The 23,387-nt window shown below is 35.2% G+C and overlaps 1 protein-coding gene across 3 annotated transcripts in view; it reads right to left on the bottom strand.

Moving 5' to 3' along the window:
• Positions 1 to 8,389: 8,389 nt before the first annotated feature.
• Positions 8,390 to 23,387, bottom strand: part of LOC127837052 (uncharacterized) — a 41,935-nt gene continuing 26,937 nt past the window's right edge. For all 3 annotated transcript variants that reach the window (XM_052363843.1, XM_052363832.1, XM_052363821.1), the window contains exons 3-4: positions 14,665 to 19,525; positions 8,390 to 14,336 (exon numbers count right to left, since the gene is read on the bottom strand). In XM_052363843.1, the coding sequence (XP_052219803.1) occupies positions 11,585 to 14,336; positions 14,665 to 19,525 (7,613 nt within the window). In that variant the 3' untranslated portion in view covers positions 8,390 to 11,584. The remainder of the gene's footprint in view (positions 14,337 to 14,664; positions 19,526 to 23,387) is intronic.

Raw genomic sequence — 23,387 nt, 5'->3', positions numbered from 1 at the left:
GGCTACTTGTGGAATTTGTATATAGTTTATAGAGGTCTACAAAACAGGCTCCTGAAAAGTATACGTGTTTAAGACAGATAAGAAGACATTTACATTTTGGTGTGTTTGTTTTCTTTTTTTTCTTTTATATAATAGTTATATGATACGAATGCGTTTATTGAATATATATTTAATAGTTTTGTTTCTTGTACTAACATGTAGTTGTATTTAGGTTTAAATATGTCATTTTCTTAATAAGTATAAGGCTACAACAATTTCTTCGCTACACGTGTTTCTTCTACAAAACCAATTAAATAGCCAGATTTTAAAACATTTGCAAACCTGGCTAAAGACAATATTGAGTCAAGGTAAGCCCTGATATGCGTTATGTTTTTCTCTATCTACCTTATAAGAGATCCTAGGGTTTATCGAGTATGTCAATTGGTTTCCAATTCTAATATGTTTTGATGATTAAAGCGTGATTTATTTCCAATTAATTTAAAATATAATCTTGTTGAATTTCTTTTTTTAATTTTATGAATATTCCAGTGGACCATTTACTTTGTAAAACATGAGTTTCCGTCCTACATTCATTTATATCTTTTGACAAATGCCGTGGAAAAAGCGTGATATTTGCATGATTTTTACCTGAGCTTGTCATGCTCCGTGAACCGGATTCTTCGCGGGCTGACCTGCCCCGTGCACACTTCCAACAAATGTACCCAAGAAGGACAAACAGCATGAGGATGCCGACAACAAAAACCAGTCGATTACAGCCGTCAGGATTAAGGCTGAAATATAGAAAATATCTACTGAAAATGAGTAGTGTATCATTAAAAAAAAACTTAAGATTCAGAGATTTACCGATTAAACGGTTTCATGTGATGGTAACGACATTTCTTGATATCGACCTGCCGAGCTGATGAAAAAAATGAAAAAGCATATGAAAAAGAATTGAATGATATGTTAGTATTAAACAAAATATCCCTATGACAAACTTAAGAAATTTTTATTTAATAAAAAAATAACAAGGTTTTATAATCAAGACATAAGCAGACACATTTTACTCTATTTAAACATGTAAAACTTGTTAAAATTGCAGAAATGATTAATTATTTGCTCATTACGTCTGGCTTTTGGTCAGTATGATTAGACCATATGATTTCGGTTATGCTCACCAGTGTTTGTGAAGTCCTCCGGATCGGCCGCGATGAGATCGACCATTTCAATAGACACATTCAGATACATAGCTAAACTCTATATTTTAAACGAATTCTCAATTCAGTTACACCTATTTTCGTCCGTTTTCTGAATAATTAGTATGTCACTTTATTTTGTGCAACATGAAACGTCAAAGTTATTTTGCTTCACTCTGAGATGACATTAACTGTTGAAGTATTTACATGTACATGTATGGATAGCTAAACAACAACAACAACACTTACGTAACAATTGCGTAGCGTTCATGTATTATATATTAACACATTCGTTATCGGGGATTGTTTTTCATGACTTTAAGGACGTCAACAAAATGTTAAAACTAAGAAACTGTTAAAACTAGCAAACCAGGTGCTAATGTAGTGAACTGTACAATTCGACGTCGATTTTTTTACTGATAATAGTGAAGACAATAATGTTAAAGCACTGAGAAGAATCAAGAAAGAAAAAGGTCGGCGCAGACATTATTTTCGAGGTGTCATGTGCTCTTAATTAAATGAAAGAGGGTCGAGGTGCTCGGTTACTTAATTTTTTAACCCATTTATGCCTAGCTTCTAGAAAAAAGGCCTTTGCAAACAGCGTAGACCCAGATGAGACGCCGCATCCCCGCCATGATGCGGCGTCTCATCAGGGTGTGCGCTGTTTGCTTCAAGGAATTTCTGTAAGAAATATTCTGAATATAGAAATAAATATACTAGACATCCTTAATTTTGGAAATAAATTTATACAATTCAGAATGATGGGAGAGTTTACTAGGAATAAGTGGGTTAACTTAACGCATCTTATAATAACATCTCATAACGTGTTCTGAGAACTGCGGATAGTGTAGTCATGCTATGCAAATGAACTATTGTATCGTATATACAATTACCATTAGGACGTAAATACGAGACGTCTGTTATTCCTTGCTGTACATGCAAGACAATTTTTAATTCATTGTACAAATAAAATTAAACCTTTGGGGAAGTTCATAGAATTGTGCCTGTATAACTAAGTCTTACTATCATACAACCGGAATTCAAATATAAAACGCATTAAATACAATGTGTAATTGTTATTCACATTTTCAAGTTGCTTACATAATACAACATTTTGAGTAATCGTAGACAGTGTGATACAACAGTTAGGAAATAGATTAAACATGCACGCTTCATTAAATATTCCATATAACTATTTCAATATATTTCTTTTAAACACAACAAAAGGACTTTGACCACGTATATATTGCTCAGTTGTCTGTTATTTTAGGTGCTTTTATTAATATTGTTTTAATATTGTTTCGACTTAAGAAAAATATGTATATTGCAGTTAAATGTATCAAAACATCTGATAAGTAGAGTTTGTGATTTCTTCAATATTATCTGATTTCAAGTCATTGCTATTCGTAAACTGAAGATGTTAAAACGCGTTTTTGTACATGTAAAGATGTTTTGTTCGTTTTTGACAGCAGTGATACAATTCAGTTTCCCAGCTATGAATAGGAAGTATAAACAGGGTGAGTTTGTGCACATTTCTTCAATGCTTTATATATCTTCTTGGTTCACATTCGGTTATCTGGGAAACGTTTGTTTTTCTTTTAAGTAATTATGATATTACCAAACATACAAAATTCGTTTGCATTTAGGAAAACTATTATTAGTTTTTTTTCCCCCGCGTGTTGAAACAAAGCAGACGTCGTTTTCCGAGCCGTTACTTTATTCGTTTGGAAACAGATATACAACACGATCATAGTTCAGAAATATGTTTTTTTCTGAATACCACACCTGCATATATAACGCCAATAAATCCGTTGTTTGCACAATACGCGTTTCGCATGACGTCACAAGCATCTTTAAAATCATTTTTGATTATTTATTTAAAAAAACGTTATTTCTCTGTTTATGTTGTTTTAAATGTCTAAAATGTTCTACATCTTGTAATTAAATGTTTTGTTTGGTTTAATCTTAATATTGCCAATATGATCATGATGACTTTACAGTTGACTTTAAATAAAATGAAACGTAACTCCAAAAATTGACTGAAATAAACGTCGACTGACTATATATGAAACATGGTCCAAAAAATACGACCATCACAAAAAAATGAACCCATTGTGATGCCATGATTTTGCTGGTTATTGAACTTGACTGCTATTACTTGGGAACACAAATATTACATACCCTATAAACATACCTGTAGCGTTTGGTAAAGTATTTTGCAAATTAAAAGAGAGCTTATGTAGCGAATAGTGTACTTTGTATACAAACACAAGGGTATGAAACTTTTAAAACAGAACAGAGCAGAACAAAACAGACAGAGCATACATTTTATGTCTAAAAGCATTTGAATACAGTTATGAAAAGATTTAATAAGGCTCTAAGAGTGAGACAGCGAACACGGCGAAAATGCATGTTTTGTCATTTGCGAATGAGGTGGTACTCGAACTTGGCATTTATTTTATTTCAACAGATATTTGAAGAAGGTTTGATGAAGTTTAGATGAAAACCGTATGAGTCAGATAGTAGAAACGGCAAAAAATAGCAATTTTGCATAAACAAATCGCAATGACTGTATTGTGCACCGTGTGAATAGGCTGCTTATCGAATTTTGTCTTACCTGTATATCAACACATGTTTAAAGATAGTTTTGTGCAGATTCGATGATGAAAACTATACAAGTTAAAAAGCGGAAACGGCGTATTGAGCTTGCTGTTTGTAAAATGTTGTAGATGGTTATCAAGATTTAATGTTAATTTACAACTTTTCGGAAAGCAAATCGCCCTTGTGGACGCAATTTACTGTATATATATATATATATATATATATATATATATATATATATATATATATATATATATATATATATATATATGCGAGTTGTGTTTCGTGTTATCGTGTTATTTCTTAAAATTTGACCAATCATTTGTAAAAACATTTCAAGATATGTACATTTCCAGGAAGGTTGAATGAGACCGAGTTCATAGAAATCTCTGCACAATTGATGAAGCTATGGCTGTTCAAAGCGATGCATCCTGTTTTCGGGTCATTTTGAGTTGAATACCTTGTTATATATATTTGATAGTGATTTAATATTTTCCAGAGAAGTTGATTTTTCGTTGTAATTTTATTATTTTTCATTCAAAAAGACGTTTTCACTAATTAATATCATAGCCACGCGCTAACCCACTGTGCGTTAAACATAGTAATCCCTATTTCCATCATGAACGTATTTGTTTTTTAAGATATAGTAGATATTTCTAAATATGTTTCAATTCGTGATATATTTGTTTTCCATCTATCTATCTAGCGATCATCTGTCTATCTACTATCACTAGCTAGCTATCTATCTATCTATCAACACTCTCTAATCTCGCGCGATCTCGTCTCTATCCTCGAGCTCCTCCGCTCTCTCTATCTCTCTGCTCTCTCCGTCTCTCGCTCTCTCTCTCTCTCTCCTCGCGTCTCTCATCGGCGCGCTCGCTCAGACTCTCTGCGCTCTCAATCGAGCTATCCGATCTATCTATCTACGAGCTGATTATCTATCTCATCGATCGTTCTATATATCTATCCTATCTATCTATCTATCTATCTATCTATCTATCTATCTATCTATCTATCTATCTATCTATCTATCTATCTATCTAGCTATCTATCTATCTATCTATCTATCTATCTATCTATCTTCTATCTATCTATCTATCTATCTATCTATCTATCTATCTATCTATCTATCTATCTATCTATCTATCTATCTATCTATCTATCTATCTATCTATCTATCTATCTATCTATCTATCTATCTATCTATCTATCTATCTATCTATCTATCTAGCTATCTATCTATCTATCTATCTATCTATCTATCGATCTATCTATCTATCTATCTATCTATCTATCTATCTATCTATCTATCTATCTATCTATCTATCTATCTATCTATCTATCTATCTATCTATCTATCTATCTATCTATCTATCTATCTATCTATCTATCTATCTATCTATCTATCTATCTATCTATCTATCTATCTATCTATCTATCTATCTATCTATCTATCTATCTATCTATCTATACTGTCTAACTCCCCTTGCGGGTATTATTGACAGGTTTTATTGCAGTAATAAATTATTTTGGTGTAAAATCATTGCATTTGTTACTTTGTAACATCTTCATTATATTACCCGAATGCTCATAAACCTAGCAATCTGACTTAAGTTGTAAATATTAACGTGTTTTGAAACACACAACAGTATATAAATGCTTTATATTTACAGGATCACTGTTTGTGTGTGTTGATATATGTATATATCTGAGGTAAAATCTACAAAACTGCTTATCTAAAGTATGTTTAACAATTTAATTTGTGTCGAGACCGATGCAATTATTATACACGTAGATAGAGTTAAAGCTATATCGTAAATAGATATGAATACAAACGGGAAAGAAATATATCACATTAAATCGTGCACACAATATACATTTACATTTTGAATGACATGTCACAAAGTTTCATGACAATTAACAGAATTGGAACGTTTGGAATGATGCCATTGTGTACCATGATTGGACTTGTGGGACCTCAATTCAGTGAAGATAAAATGTCTTTGTTTTGAGGGTGAATAATTTTTTGTTGAACATACGTTTATAATTGTTATAAAAGCCATATTTAGCGAGTTTTACTGACGCAACAGAATGCAAACGTATTGATCAGTTACAATGTTAAACAATATGTCTTTGTGAAACATTATGTCCCCATTTATTTAACCTTTGACCTTGAATGATGACCTTGACATTTCACCACTCAAAATGTGCATTCATTCATTGGATGCCATATTGGCTATTGACAAATCACAAGAAATATGACAAATGGAAAGAAAGTTTAGGCGACGGATTTGGAAAGTAAGGTTTAAAATACGGACCAAACGGGAGTGCAGTGAATCGAATCGAAATTGGCCGTATTGGTATCGAAATCGAATCGGTGGCGTTCACCGGTTTTTCGATGCATCGAACCGAATCGTTACAGCTCTACCTTTCAACACTCAAAATGTGCAGCTCCATGAGATACACATGCATGCCAAATATCAAGTTGCTATCTTCAATATTGCAAAGTTGTGGCAAATGTTAAAGTTGGCGCAAACAAACAAAGCAACAAACAGGGCACAAACAATATGTCCCCCACTATAGTGGTAGGGGACATAAACATGAAAACAAGTCAACAATCAAATATACCGCATTGAAAAAAAACTACTAAAGTTTATAATGAATTCTGACCGATACACCTAATTCTGAACGATACACAGAACATTGACCGATACACATAATACTGACAGATTCACCAAAGTACGTCTAGCGCGATTTCTGCCTAAAACACAGTACCACCGTGGACAATTTTTCGTCAGCGTGGACAATCACCGTGATCTTTAGATCTTTCCAACGTGATAAATCGCGATGACAGTGGTTGATCACCGCGGGCGTTATCGGGAAATCGATCTCACGATGGACCGCCGCGATAGCGGTGGATCATCGCGGCCTCGGTGGTTCGCGGTGAAATACATGTAAATGTGAAATTAACACAGTACATTTCGATATTGCAGTTCTGACATGAACATGTATGTTAGCACAGTTCACGAATGCTTTGTAACATTTGTATGTATAACTTTATTGTAAACAATCGCCAAAATGTTCTCTTTTGTTCATCCTCGTTACAGAATCAGCGTGAGGATCAGTATAGTTTGCGTTTCATGCTGTATGTTTTGTTTGCATTGTTTCTGCATGCAGTTTCACTTGTTGTTTATTTAAAGATTTGTTGTTAGCATTTCGAAAATGCTTTCTTGTTTGTCTTATGTTTGGCCTATACTTATACTTTATATATGCATGTCTGTCTTAGAATACTCTTATCAGCTTCAATATTCAGTGAACACAGAGAATACAAAAAGAGAAAACAATCTTTGAAACACATGAAGTATTATTCCGTCAGACGACCAACTGTGTAAGCCTTAAGCTAGAAATATCAATATTCTTAAAGTAAGCAGTAAGACATTCAGTGGCAATTGTAATTGTGAAGAAATCTGCAAATTATTTATTAATGTCTATAAATTAACTTAGAGTGAGGATTTCCTTCCACTAAGACTTTCAGAAATACGTATCTAAGTGGTATAGGGTTAAAAGCGTTTATCGGTATGTCCGTGTCACCACATGTCTGCACATGTGTGATACCGTTATTCAGATAAGATATCACGCGTCACCTTCTAATAACATGTCAAATCACAATCAAGACCTAATTCACGCTTTATGTAAGACATGTCAAATGATTCTGTAAAGAGGGTAAACACAAGAGAAAAGGATTGAATATTCGGCGATTTAAATATCAAGTACATTTAATACATGCAATGTTTAAAAAACAAACATACGGTCTGCAATATCTGAATAAACATGTACATGTGAATAAACATATACATTTCGATATTGTGCATTTGTACAATTTTGTAGTTGTTGCTGTACCTGTATTTCATCGCAAACCACCGCGCGCGAGTTTTTATCAACATTTGTATCGAGACTAGAAACCGCAATTCGCCACGACGACGTCGGTATCGGGGTGAGATAGTAATCTTCCACGCTGGACTGAATCACGGTGATGCGTGGAAGAAGGCAGAAATCGCGCTAGACGTACTGTTTACACTGATTTTTTTTTTACAAATTTTATTTGACAACTTAATTGTTCTGCCATAAAAATGCGATAAGTCTTTTTAAATAGGCTTAACGCATTTGCGTCTAGTGAGTGACAACACTTTCCGCCTAAACTGGAAACTTGATTCAAACAAAAATTTCATGAAAGTAGTGTGAACGTGTCATACTCGATTAGGCTGGGGTGAATCTATACGCATATGCATTACCGGTAAGCCTAGTTTTCCCAGAACAATTTAATATGCGAACATTATTTTCAAGTTTCAGAACCATTTGTAATTCAAAGAGTAGCAGCTGATGACAGCGGTAATTTTGCTAAGTTTTTTTTCCCACAAAAAAATATCTGCGCCTTACGTAAGCATTTCTTTATAATGCATTTTTATATACAACGATGAAAGTGGATGTATAATTTGAGGTTGTTTTAAATTTTGATTATTGGTTTTAAAAACTGCGCGAATATTTTGAATTGTCATTCATATGTATCTGTACACGTGTTTCAATCGGACGAAAGGAAACAACGACACTAAATATATGATTTCCAATTGTATTTACATTTCTGCATAATAATGCATGTATATAACAATGTACAGAGGCAGAATTAGTGTATGAACATGGAATGATTCTATATGCACAAGTGTTTTTTTGGTCAAAAACACAAACAGGGAATCGCGTATTTTGTGTACTCTCTTCTGTGAAACTGCAATCACAAATAAGAAACAAACACAGTTACTGACGTAAATTATGACCGGAAAACTGAATTTCAAATAAAAATTTGATTGCTTGACCAAATGAAAACGTGAACAAAAATACTAAACAAAACAAACGCAAACGCGATTTCAGACGAACACTTGCAATTACCACAGGACATATCTAAGCACTGGAATTAGCATAATCCGTTTGTACGGGAATCCATCTAATTATGTCTGATAAAAACAATAATAACAATCTGTACATAGCGTAAAGTTGGTATTTTTTTTTATTATAAAAACACTTGAATCTTTACCGGTTTAGTGTAAATGTATTGGCCGTTTCCAAACTGTTTTATGCAAAAAAAAATGGTTTTGCAGTGTTTAGATGACCCGTCTTAAGTGCATAATTTAGTTAAACTTTGGACAACGAAAACAATGTGCATTCTTATAAATACTAACACAAAGATTAATGCCCTTTTATGAACAAAAGTGGGCGCATGATAAAAGCTGATTCTGTTCACATAAAAAATCGAAAATAAAACTACAACTTATCTAATATTACAAAAAGTATCTATATTTATCTCTAAATCAATTTGTTTAAACAAACGACACATTCGTAAAAAAATGCCAAAAAAATCAACATCGCAAAATTAAACACTGTATTTTACAAATAAATAAATATTCAAAATTCGCAACGTAGTCGGCATTCGATTTTAATTAATTTTTTTTTTTGTATTTTTACAAAGATACAAACAAGTTTAATTCTTCAAAAATTCGATTCTTCACATGTTAGTGTTTAAGGTATAGTTATAAACAAATATACGGGGGATCTCAAACCGCGATAAACCAAACAATGTACACACATTATGTACATAAAATCAAAATATAGAGCGCAGCGTTATACAAAATGGGGAAAACATGTTTCCAAACCAAAGAATTTGTTGATAAAATTTAATGAAACTTTTTGTACAATGTACTGCATTCACGCATAATATAAATAACTTCACGAGCGTTTGAAAATGGATTTTTTCTATTTAAAAAGTTGGTAATTAAAAATATTTTGTCACACATTCGTTTTAAATAACGCTCTCAGATATGTAGATGATAAACGAGTGTACTTCGTTTTTAGGTTGTCAGCTTTAGATTTGTGTTCGTGATACTGTAAAACCTGCCTACACGTCTGACCTAAAGCGATGACCTTTAAAACAAATACACTGCTCTAAAGCAAACACAAACACTATAACATAAATAAATCAGCGTGATTTTGTTAACCATGAATAGCTCCTAGCACAAGAAGTACTCAAATCAGTATACCTGTTTAAAACTAGCATTACGCATTGTTCAAAACTACTCCATATTCAATGAGCAACCACAACTGAATGGTTTCTAATAAGAGAAGTACTCCAACAAATACAAGGCCACTGATGTGTATCCACACGCATTCGTATAGCGTACAAATGGCACAATATAAATGTCAACCACATCACTCGATATGAACATTAAACAATGGTCCCAAGATGAACATATACGCAATACATTTTTTGAAAAACAAATAAGTTGATATTTTTTACATAGAGACACATAGGAAATAAAGCACATAACTGTATTCAAACACAAAACATGTCATTCTCTATTCATAGATTTCTACAACTACATAACAAGAATCCCTGCAAAACCATGACTTTCTCATTTTGTTAGTAATATAATTTGCTTAGTAAAGCAGTCCGTACACGAATTCACACATTCATGTAATTAAATAAAAATATACCATGACCATTATTGATAATTGGAGCATCATTTACAAGAATACAAATACTTCATAATCTCAGCATGGCTTGTTTCAAATATAATATACATGTGGAATACATTTTTCTTTTGAACAAAAATGACCATTTCTTACAGATTTGAATTTAAAGCACTATAACTTAATACAAATACTGTTTTGAAATTGAGAAAAACATGTCTGAAAACTATTTAATTTCAGACTAATTTCACACAAAATTGCATACAATCATAACAATGTTCCCTTTTTAGATGATGTTACTAGACGCAGTTACTGCAAACACCCCATTTTACAAGTATCATGTATTTTAAACAATGGGAGGAAAATAACACATTCAATGTTCTATTGATCTCTTATGATACAGCATTATTCCCAAGTAGAGCCAGATGGGCCTATCATCATTTGCCAAGCGAAAACTGTCTCAATAACAATGTCTCCATTAATTGCAAAATAACTGAATATAATTTAAAGTGATTATAAAAGTTTAATAAAATAATATGCATTCATTGACCAAAAATACAGTGGCTGTAAGTTAAAGCAAACACTACAAAAGAAACGAAGAACAAAGAAAGAAAGTAAAAAACAAAAAACTAACAAACTACTAAGTATGGGACAAAATTTAAATGATACATATATGAAAAATAAATAAAATATGGCTATGAAAACAAACGGAACACAACAACCAATATATCTACTATTATAAACACGGTTGTTCAATATCCATGCATTAATTTATACATTTAAAAGATACTTTATAGAACCATATTTACACTTTGATACATTTTTCTGCAAATAAATATGCCTGAAATATACATCAATTTGAACAAAGTAAATTCTATATAATAATGCAATTGTCAGACTGGGAAAACGGGGCTTAATACAGCTACATAGGCTAATCGAGGTGTACACTTTCTGCTTTTAAGATATTTTTCGTTTTAAGAAAATCTGATTTTAGCAAACATCTGGTAGAGGACTGCAAAAGCTAATCTTGAATAAATGTTTTCCCACATGCATTAAATCCCATTTTTTAGAGCGAGGCTAAATTATAGCTCTCTCCTTTTTTACTCAACTTACAAAATACATACATAATAATAAAAAGTTCAAATAATTCACAACTTTGAGCCATCTAAATACAACTTAATTAACATAACAGACTTATCATACATATAATTAACAAAAGTTCTAACATAACACAGGATAAAAAGTGATCAAAGAATGGGTAGTACATTTTCATATACAACAGAAATGCGCTTTCACTCCTTGGCTGGTGCAAGCACAACAGGGTTTGTTTTGGTTGGCTGGTTTTCCAATGGCAAGAACATTATAGAGCTGCCGGGATGCTTTGTTTCAATGTGCTGCTGGACATGTTCGAACTTAAGTGGCACAACACGAGGGCAATATGGGCATTTGAAGGTGGACAGGTTAAGGCTGCTAAGGTTCAATAACTGCTGACTTGTGAGAGACGTTGCAAAAGCAGGCTGAGTTTGACTGTTTGTGATGTTCAAAGGCTGTGAGGCTGCTACAAATCCAGCAGCAGGCAACGAGGAAGGGCTCATCTGAATGAATCTGGGCATGTTTGGATTCCCTTGTGGAAGGCTGAACAACATGTTTCCAATTAAGGGCATCGTAATGGGCATGTTGATGATCTGGGGCACTTGTGATGTGGCGATTAGTTGTGGCACTGGTTGCCGGTATGCAAGAGTGTTTGGCGTATTTTGGCGGACTTGCTGAGGTGCAATCATAGGCTGGGAGAACTGTGGAATGGGTTGAGGCATTGAGACAATTGTTGGGCGAGATACCTGGACCAGCCCGTTTGGTTTCAGGTTAAACACTTTAAACATTTCTGCATTTAGATTTTCCTGTTGTGGAACACCAGATGTTGATGGTTTTGGTGAGGGTGTCTGAATAGGGGACGGTGCTGGAGAGTTCTTCGACAGATCTAGAATATTCTCGCTACCATGTTCATGTGACACCCGTGGCGATCCTGTACTTGATGTTTGCAGTAAGGGACTCTTGGCGGAACGCGAGATTTGGGGTACATTGAGGACTGGCCTGTTGGTTTGTCGTGCACCATCTAAATCAGATGTATCGAACAATGAAGAATGAATGGGTTTAGGTATATGTGTTAGTGAGATGCTGTTTAGACTTGTGGTAGTCATAGTGCCAGTTGTTGGCGCCTGTGATGTCAGTCTCATAGCAGATGAGATGATTGACGATGGCGAGGATTCCAGTTTGTCCAAATGATCGTATCGAATCAAAGGGGGTGGAGCTCTCATTAAAGGTGGAGGTATGCTTGATGCACGTGACACAGTAGAAGACACAGCACTCGATGTCACATCAGGAGTTTTGGCCTGTAGCTCTATTTCTTTTTCCTTTTGCATTTTAAGAAGATTGATGGATTCAAGCAAATTCTTTTTCTTTCTCGGCTGAGACACTGGTTTAGATAAAGCAGAAGTTGTAACCACTTCTGCTGATGTCAAGGCTTTCCTTAAGCTTGAGGGAACAGAGCTGTCTGCACTTGAAACCGTGCCCAAGGATATAGGCTGACTAAAAACAGAGGACACTGAAGATGGTATTGCAAGAGATAAACTCAGGGTTGGAGGCTGAAGAGGTATGTTGACTCGTGAAGTTGCTGAAGAAGTAGAAAGTAGAGGCTGATTGTTTGGAAGTGAGTGAGTTGCCTGGAACAGTGCTATTCCTGTGGGCTGAGAGATCCCAGTTGTTTGGAAATTGTTGAATTTTGGCTGTGCAATTGCCTTTGGGAAAGCCGTGAACAGCTGAGTTGTCTGAAGTGGCGCTGACATGGACAGGATGGGTTGACTGACAATGTGAGTCTGCAGAGATGAGGACACAGTCAGCAGGCTGCTTGGAGTCTGCAGAGATGACGACACAGTAAGCAGGCTGCTTGGAGTCTGCAGAAATGACGACACAGTCAGCAGGCTGCTTGGAGAACAGACTGGAACTTGGGACGGGTTTGAAGGCGAGGTATTATGATGTGTTTTCTGTTGGTTGTTGTGACCCCTCTTATTCTTCTCTTTCACAATGCACGCAACCCTCGTGAACTGGGTTCCCTCGATGGCCCTTGGGATGCTCGCATCAGCAGTGCTTTTTCGGTGCACATGCAGAATATGGACCAACACACTTTGTTCAGTTTTTGATTTAAATTCTTTGCAGTGTGGACAGAGGAACAGAAACACTTCTGGATGCTTTTCTTCCAAATGATCTGAGATCGTCTCTATGGATGGCATATAAATTTTACAAATCAAGCACAAGAAAATGTCCCTCTCAAGTAAATTGTTCTCACTGAGTTTGAATTTGTCTGGCAACAGCACAGTTACAGTTGCCAAGTTTCGCTTGGCTGGCTCTGATAGTGCTACTGGAGGATTGGGATTGTCTGTTGGGTGCCTTTCACGAATGTGATCAATTATTTTATTTTCAGTCTCTGCTTCAAGGTCCTTACAGTATGGGCACTGAAAGAGTCGAGGAATATCTTTATGTATATTTCGCAAATGAGAGACTAAAGGCGGGAGTAAGGGTGCATGAACATTACACTTTTCACACTTGAAAGTATTCGTTACTTTTCCCCCAGTTGATGGAGGTTTTGCCGGTGCAATGAGTTTGTGCTGTGGTCTCTGTGGAACAGCCAGCTGAACAGACTGCTGTTGAAATACAGGCATTCCCTGAAACTGCACCAGAAAACGGCTGTAGGTCTCTTGACTGATATTTGTAATATTTGGGTTTGCCACACTTATGTTAGTGGAGCTGCTGTAGCCAGGTATGCGCAGTTCTACCGAGGTGCTAGGTTGCCTAATAGTTGAATTAGATGCAGGGTAAGGTGGTGGTGGCTTGTCAAATGGTGGTGCCAGACTTGATAAATCATCTGACATCATCTCATCTTTTAGGCTCACAACATTCACTATTTTTAGTTTGAGGCTGCCACTCTCGTCATCATCATCATCTTCATGGATGGCAAGGTCTGATTGTACAGTGCCATCTTCATCAGCACTGAAACAAATAATGTTGAAAATAACAACAATTGACAAAAAATGGTAGATATTATTACTGAAATATGTGTCTCAAAACTATGCAGCCAGTTTTTTCTTAAACTATATGCAGTGCAAACAGTCAATTCATTAAGCATTCACCTTATAAATAAGTAAATGTTCTGTATGGCTTTTACAGGACATCAGGAAATTAAGAAGTAAGTTGAGTGCAATTTTATAAAGAATCAAACAATAAGCACACTATACTAAAGAGATAATTAGTAAGTAAGCGTCAGTCTTAAATTAAAATATCAAAACAAGATAAAAGGATATTGGATTTCAAGTAATACCTAGGAAAACTCTCATGTTTGCCAATTTCCACAGCTGCAGCAGCTGTTGCTTCTGTGAGATCATCTGGCAGTTGTTTGTACATGAACTCCACAGTCGGGTGGACTTCCTTGTAGTGCTTCAGTATCTGTTCATTGGAGTGGTAAGACACATCCTTGCACATGTAGCAGACATATCTCACTGACTCATCTGTATCAGTCTTGCTGGCATTATCAGCAGATCCTGCTGCAGCATGTCCGTGACTTGAAACATTGCCATCCGTTATTTGTGTTGATGCATTTTGATCCTTCAACATTTTTGGGCTCAAATTTCTGGGTTTCATAGTGATCAAGTTGTTGCTCTCATTGTTTTTATCTTGTATAAATTGGAGAAAATTTGCCTCAAAAGCATCTGTGGGTTTCAGATTATTTTTTGCTGGTGATGGTTTTAGAGAATTAAACGTCTTTGATGGTGATTCACCTGCCAAACCATTACACTTTACTCCCATAGTCTTACCCTTCTTTTGCATGTTTTTACTATGTTTTTCAGAATCAGATTCAGACCTACTACCTGACTTTGTCTTTCTTTTCTTCTCTGATTTCTGTTCACAGCCATTACTAGCATCGCCTGAAGAATCCGGAGGTTGTTCGACCATATATGTTTTACGACGTGAAGATAAACCTTTTACCTTTATCTTCAGGGGTGGAACAGTTTTTCTAGCCGTTTGGGACATTTCTGGTTTTAATACTTTTTCATAACAACTCAGAGTAATACTTTCTGTTTCACCAGAGTCTTGATCATTAGTTGCTTCAGAGTTTGATACTACTTTCACTGAGTGCACTTTCTTTGGACTCCTTGTTTTAGGACAAAGAACTGCTTTCGATTGGTCAATTTTTTCAGCTTGTTCATTTAATACCACATCAGGAATTGCATTCAACTCACCATCAATTTTAATATTGTCACTCGTATCGTTACTTTTAACATTATTGACTTCAGCACAACTGTCTAGTGGCATTTCCTTCTTAGCGAGAATATTATCCACAATCAAGCTTTGTGAAGACTGTCCAGCAAATAAATCACATTCTAATATAGAATCATTATTTGCACTTTGAACTTTTAATATATCCAACTTCGTTTCATCAATGGAGCATGAATCTTGAACAACAACACCTTTACCACTTTCTAAAATGGCATCATCTTTTACCTCAGGATTTTCTTTATTTACCTTATGTTCTTCACAATGTATGTTTTCAACACTAATAGTGTCAAAATTGTTGCAAGAACCCAATGTCTCTGAGTCTATAAGGTCTTGGTTATCAGTGTCAACATTTGAATTTAAGTTATCATTTGCAGTTGACAGTGAATTATCTTCATCAATGGACTCTTCTAGGGCACTTGTTTCACATTCAGATGTGGTACCATCATTTGATGTTAGATTGAGTTTCTTAATAAAATCATTTAAAACTACTGAACATTTCTTCATTTTCTTTATTTGTTCTTCAATTGAAAACTTGGTAGTTTTCACTTCAATTTCAGAATCATCTTCAATATCCCCACAATTTTCTGAATCAATTGTATCTGACTCAATGGCTACACTACTTATAATTTGCATTGAATTTGCGGCTTCAATATTAGCTGCTTTAAACATTTTTGATTTCAATTTGGCCTCTTTCCTTAAAGCTTTCATTTGTTCAATTTTCAAATATTTGTTTTCCTCTATTGTTTGCTTCTTTGCTATGTTATCCAAGGGGGATCTAGATATCTTTTGTCTCAATTCAATTTTTCTTGTAAAAGTTGATTCTGGAGATGTTTTAACACCTGATTTATCAACACTTGCAACTGACAGAGATGTTTCGTGGGATTTGGATGGTGTAGCCGACTTCCTTGCAGTTCGGGACCGAATTACTTTTGGCTTTAAAATGGTTTCATAAGCCATTCCTTCCTCTGTGACAGATTCAACTTTGTTATTGTTTTCTGATGCTGTTGACGCTTTATGCTGCCTATTTTTTCTAGGCCCAACATTTGCTTTTCTGCCCCTTCCGAATTTGGGATTGGCTTTTTCCAGAAGAGGATTTCTAGCAATTGGTAATGGACCGAATCGTTTCCTTCCTCGTCTACCTCTTACTTTGTTCAGTATATTCTTAGTAGTTGGTCCAATAGCTTGTTCTGCTGTATTTTGGGAAATGTCTGGTAGCTGCAGTTTATTTGTGGAAGATACAGAGGCCAGCGGACTACTGGTTTGGATATGCATGAAATAATTCATATGTTCCAATGACTCTGCATATGAACCTACATGTTGCTCTCTACTTTTGACCACACTGTTCACAATATTTGTAAGCACATCAATAACTACCTCATCTGTGTCTGTTTCATCTAACTGTTTTACGATTTCTGCTGTCTTATCTGGTGACATCCTGTCAGACTGTTTCAAGAGTGTCTGTTTTTCCCAAGGCACGAACTGTTCAAAAATGCCTTTTCGTGTCATACTGCCGTCACTTTTAGCAGAAGAATCATCATGTATGATTGCTGCCACAGATTCAGTGTGTTGTCCAGCAGAAAAGATATTTGTATTATTTAACAGACCTACTCCTTTTTGTACTTTTCCATGGGTATTTCCTATGGTTTTGGCTGCTCTAACATGCTTCTTTTTAGGTGGAGACAACTTCAACCTACGCTTTCGTCTTTTCTTTTTTCCAGATGTCAAGAATGGTGACTCTCGACGTAACTTTAGCTTCCTCAACTTGAAACTTTCACCATTTGTAAATTTTTTGTGTTTTTTAATCTTGGGCTTAGGAGACAATTTTGTTTCAGATGTGTTCCCTTCAACTTCAGGCTGGTTTCCTATATGATTGTCATCATCACCAAGTAACTTGGCCTTCTTTTCTTTTCTTAGTTGTTTCTCATCCACTAAGTCAAACTCACCACTTAACGTTCTTTTTCGCTTTTTGCCAGGTACAATTTCAAATCTTTGGCGAGTTCTGATTGAACTATCATCACTGTCAATATTATCTTCTCCAAGAACAAACACCTGTTTTTCCGTAAATCGTTTGGTAGAACAATATGAAACTGTGCTGACTTCAGAGCAAACAGATTCTGTATCACTGCACTTTATAGCATCTTTATTTTCTGTACACACTCTTTTGAAAACTGGAACATTTATGTTCAACTCAACTTTGTCACCCACTTCCGAAGCTTTTATTGCTGCATCTATAGCTATGATCTCAGATTTAGCTGCAACAATATTTTCTGTTTTGACACTTAAATCACCACCTAAGTTGACCAAATCAACAACAGTTGATATTTCTTTACCACCTACCACAGAATTGTGCATTTGTTCAATCTTTTTGTTCAACTGTTTGCTATGTAACTTCCTTCGTAAGTCGTTCCAAGGCAAAAGAGCAAAAGTTTTATTTTCAGTGTCCAATACACCAGATTCCAAAACTTGCTTATGTTTTTGCATTTGATGTTTGTTATTCTTCTTTATTTTGCTCATACGTCTAATACCACCAAACTTTGGTCCACTTGAGCAAGTAAATGAGGAAGGTTTATCGATAGGCAAATCATTCTTCACTTTATGTAACACAGTCTCAATTGCTTCATTTATTGACAGATCAAGTTCAGGAGAAATTGTCTCGACAATATTTTCATTAATATCCTCAGTGACCATGGTTTCAAAACAACTGTTGCTAGCAGTCCCCGAACCATCCATTTTCTGCTCCTCTTGAGCGCTTTCTTCAGTTTTTATCACAGAGCTTGTGTTCTGTTCAGGACTGTCAAACAAATCAGGGCTACTTTTCATTTCTTCAAAATTTTCACATGCTTTACTCACACTTTCAACATTATTAAAGTCTTTACTTAATGCTGAACTAGAATCATTTGACGATGTAACAGTTTTTGCTGGTTTTTCTTTTAACCTTAATCTGTTTGCTGAGCGATTGGGTTTCTTCAGTCCTAATATAACTTTATTCTTGCTGCCTAGGGGCCTACCACCCACTTTCCTTTTTGGAACAAAACCTGCCAATGGATTAAAAACAACCTTTGGTTTATTTTTTGCACCAGGTGGTCGGCCTGCTTTTCTTTTCATTGGAAAAGATTCGCCTAAGCTTTCTGAAGAGCAATTGGCACTCATATTTTCAGATGAATAACCAGATTGTGTGCTATCAGTTAGTATTGAGCTTTTAGTTTCAAAGTTTACACCACTCTTTCTGTTTAAGGCACCTAATTTTCTCCGTTTAAGAAATGTGTTACTAATACTAGTCTTATTTCTTACACTTTTTAACAATTGAGCATTTTGAAGAATTCTCTTCTTAAGAACCGGTTTTCGTTGGTCAACCATATTCATTTCGTCTCCATAACCGACAGTATCTTGACCAGGTATGTTAAGAGATGCAACTGGAGGCTCTGCCGTTAAAGTTGGTGGTGTTTCCTTAGGTCGACCTTTACGTCTTTTCACTACAATATTACAAGGGGTCAATGGATGAGGGCTTTTAAACTTCTCATCATCACCATTAGTCATGGTTTTAGTGGATAAGTCAAGAGATCTTGGTCGTCCTCTTTTGCCTTTAAGTTTTTTATCAACATTTGCACTATTCATAATATCGCCATCTTGATTCTGCTTATCAGACTTGAGAGGCTTTTCTCTGCCTCTGCTTTCTGTCGATGAGTCCCGCGAGTACGAGCTCTCTGAACTGTCTCTGCTTGGAGTGCGTTTTACCCGCTGTGACTGTACTAATTCTGACAGACTGGGACGACCTCTCCGTTCACCTGATGGTTCACGGGACGATGAGGGAGAAGACTTATTTGAGCCTTGGTTAGATTTGCTTGAGGTGATCTTTTCATCATCTACTCTCAACAAGGATGTCATTTTCCACCGCATAGGGGCACCTGAAACATACATTATTGAATAATTTAAACATGATGCTAAGACTGTGATAAGACAATCTAATAAACAAAGCACCTCTAACTTACCAACATTTTTTGGCAAATGAAAAATGTTAATAGCTACACTACTTATTACTAACAGTTGAAGCATCTGCAATGGTTTTATTATGAACAAGAGCTTTTTCACTAACAAGGCAGCAGTGCAGCCATTGGTTAATGTTGTAAAAGTAAGAACATGATCTTCATGGGTCCATCAACCTAGCTACTACTTTCTAATTATGGCAGGATTTCTAATTAAGTTTGAATTATTTCTGTAACCATAGCAACTACCATTTTGGTCTGACAACAAACTGAAAAAGCATCCATATAAACCATATCTCACAGTGTTTTTTTTCCTTCTTTATAAAGTACTGGAAAACAGCACTTTCCAAATAAGGAATAAACTACAAATTTCAAAATTGCTGTCACAAAAAAATCCCAATAAAAGGTTTCTAAAAAAAACAACAAGAAACACAGCAATTTTTTCCTTCTTTATCAAGTACTGGCAGGAGTTTTTCTGCACTGTCTGCGCCTCCGGACAACGGAGGCATTCCCAAAGCAAACGGACCCGTTCCCAATCGAATTTTTATAACATATTTCCCAATTCCAAAAAAAAAAATCTTTTAAAATCGTAAAAAGTAAACATACTTTATATTGAAAGAGTGACTTCCCTTCATCCGCAATGTAATTAAGCCTTTAGCGACTCAGATTTTAGCAGGTGTATTTGCCGGATGCATCTGCCAACATTGACAGCGATAAGGTTCAAACTGTTCCGCATTATAACAAGTACATATAGAGCCGCACAATACACATTCTAGTCCAAATCTGTAGACGCTTATTTTCAATCATGGCTTCGCACACTAGTAAATATTACATTAAAAAAACCACGAAAAATAGACGCTAAAGGATGTGTAACGATATCATCGATGTTTTCGAAACGCTCAGAATCTTCCGAAATTACTGCCGCGAGTAACCCTGAACAGACAGGCTCGGACGATACGCAGCAAAATGTAACAGCAACAGAAGTAATGCCAGGGCCTTCAATCACAAAATCGGCAACTGAATGCTCAGAGCCTTGTAAGAAAGTTGTAGTTCGATCGTCATTTAATACATTAAAGTATGAAATGAAATACCCATGGCTCTATTTTAGCTCGGCCAAAAAATGTTGCTGTAACTTGTGTTTGGGCAGTGTTTGTTTTGCATGTGTTTATATAAAGAAAATTGTTAAACCACAGACTTATTTAAGCATGGTTAATTCATTTTTTTTTCCCAAAATGAGCCGTTTCACGAAACAAAAATTCCCAAAATGGGCAATTTTGTCGATAAAAATTCCCAATTTGGTCAGACTCCTTTCCCCAAAGTAGGCAGAAAAACCCCTGACTGGAAAACAGCACTTTCCAACTTCAAAAAAAAATACAAATTTCCACATTGCTGTCAAAAAAACCCAATTAAAGGTTTCCTTTTTTTTTTAATCAATTAAATGCAACATTGCTTGAACCTAAGTAAATATAATATTGACAACTTGATTACATTTAGTTATGAATTTTAAAGGGGCCTTTTCACGCTTTGGTAAATTGACAAAATTGGAAAAATTGTTTCAGATTCACAAATTTTCCTTGAAGTTATGATATTTGTGAGGAAACAGCAATACTGAACATTTACCATGCTCTAAAATATGCATTAAGTGCATCAGATTATTTTGACGATTTAAAAACCTGAAAATTATAAAGCGTTTCAACACGAAACGATTGAATAATTTAGATAATTTTGTTGTTGTCGTTGTATTTTTTGGTACTACGAGGATTACATGTATAAACTAAAAAATACTTTTCGAATGATATAAGAGCGGATGGTCTAGTGGATAGAGCGGTAGACTTTTGCTCAATGGCTCCAGGGGTCAGTGGTTCGTTCCCTTTGAGGGTTACTATTTTATTTAAATCTTTAATTGTATTCTTGTTTTTTTTACTGGAGATTTTTAGACCCAATGTTAATATTTATCAATTTAAAGCATTTAATGACAAACTTCAATACATGCCAAAATCTGTGAAAAGGCCCCTTTAAAGTATTTGGGAGCAAGAATTCAAGTTCACAAATTTGCCAATAAGAAGACTTCTTCATTGTAGGGTTTATTTAATTTTCCCAATTTGACTGGTACCAGTACTTTTCCCAATGTGCATCATTTACTTAAGTTTCTCTATGCAGATCTATGGCTTGAACCCAATAATATTGACAACTTTTAAACATTTTGTAATCATTTAAAAGTATTTGGGAGCAAAAAATCAAATACACCTATTTCCCAAAATGAAGTCATCACAACGCTAATTTCCCCAATTTCAGGGCTTTTCATGCACAATTTTCCCAATGGGGCAGTACAAATCACTAAATCTCCTTTTTGCACACATTGAGTTTCATCATCCTTACTAAAGTACCTCATTAAGTAGTGCAGAATTCTGATTTTAGATAATTAATTCTGTATCCATATAAACCGCAATTTGTGTCCAACAAATAATGTGCATTATACCCTTATGGCCCACACACACAGTTTCATCAACCCAGCTGAAGTACTTTTCAAGATATCAAAGGATTAAGATTAAGTCAGACTGACAAAACAGACATCCAAAACTTAATTACCGTTGTTACTCAAGTTTTCGGACACCCCCTTTTTTAGACAAAATTAATATTTTTTTCGGGACTATATTTTCGAACATACTGGTTTTTGTCCATAATAAATGACTCCAGTATTTCGGACAGTATAATTTACAGCGCTAATTTTGTAGATTTCTATCCTGTTTTCACTTTTCTGGGACCCTTCGATCATGGAGGTTTACAACCTGATTAAGGTCATAAAACCTGGCAAAGAATGCCCTGAGGGCAACGGACCATTACAATTGCGTTATTGGGTAGATTACCACGTATACCTGTAATATAACATGCTATGTTAGCGTTTCCGATCGCCAAAATCGACAAAGGCGATTGAATCTTTCAGCTGGCGATTAAAGTTTAAAATGTGAATGAAAATGGCGATTGCAAAAAACCCTGATATTTCTCTATAAGTATATAATATTCCCTACTTTTAAAGAGAGCTCGGTATCGCCAAACTGTGATATTTAACGTCCAATCGGTTACGAGAATGTTTATGGAGGCGGAGTTATAAAGCTGTTATTATTTTTGATTGACGTCGGTCACAGAGTAAGCGTTTATCGCAGGTTTATTAACAATAAATCACAGTTGTAGCATTAATACGTGATATAAAACCGGTAAATAAAGCAGTACATTAAAGGCGGTTTCGGGCATCATCATCACACCTATATACCGTACTGTAAACAATCATTAATTATGAAAAGTTAATTGCAATTGGTGAGCAGTGTAAATTTACTTACGGCGAGTAAGTTGTGAAAAACAAAACCCGTTAATAATTTGATGCGGTAACAAATTAAATCCAGTGCATGTATATTTTATCATGTCTATTTGTAGAACTGCATTGATTTACACCATTTTTCTACAGCCACGTGATAATAACTATTCACTATGCATTAATACTGGTATGTCATGAAGAATCGTGTTATAAGAAAGAGCACGAAATTATTGCTGTCGTCTGCAATGCCAAGTTCTACGAATGCAAAGCATGCTTTTTTTTAAACAGACGATGTGTCACTAAATATAGCCTAGCTGCTCAGTACATGTAGTATTTAAGACTTACAAATTTACCGGTACGTTTGAATAAATTATATATTGCAACTATGGAGAAATATGTCAATTCAAGAATACATTGCAGTAAATGTAAATACATTGCAGTAAATGTATTTTTCAAGAATCAAGAAGCACC

The sequence above is a fragment of the Dreissena polymorpha genome, chromosome 1 (genome assembly GCF_020536995.1).
Source record: "Dreissena polymorpha isolate Duluth1 chromosome 1, UMN_Dpol_1.0, whole genome shotgun sequence".
Classification (NCBI taxonomy): Eukaryota; Metazoa; Mollusca; class Bivalvia; order Myida; family Dreissenidae; genus Dreissena; species Dreissena polymorpha.
This window is presented reverse-complemented; position numbering and strand designations above follow the sequence as displayed.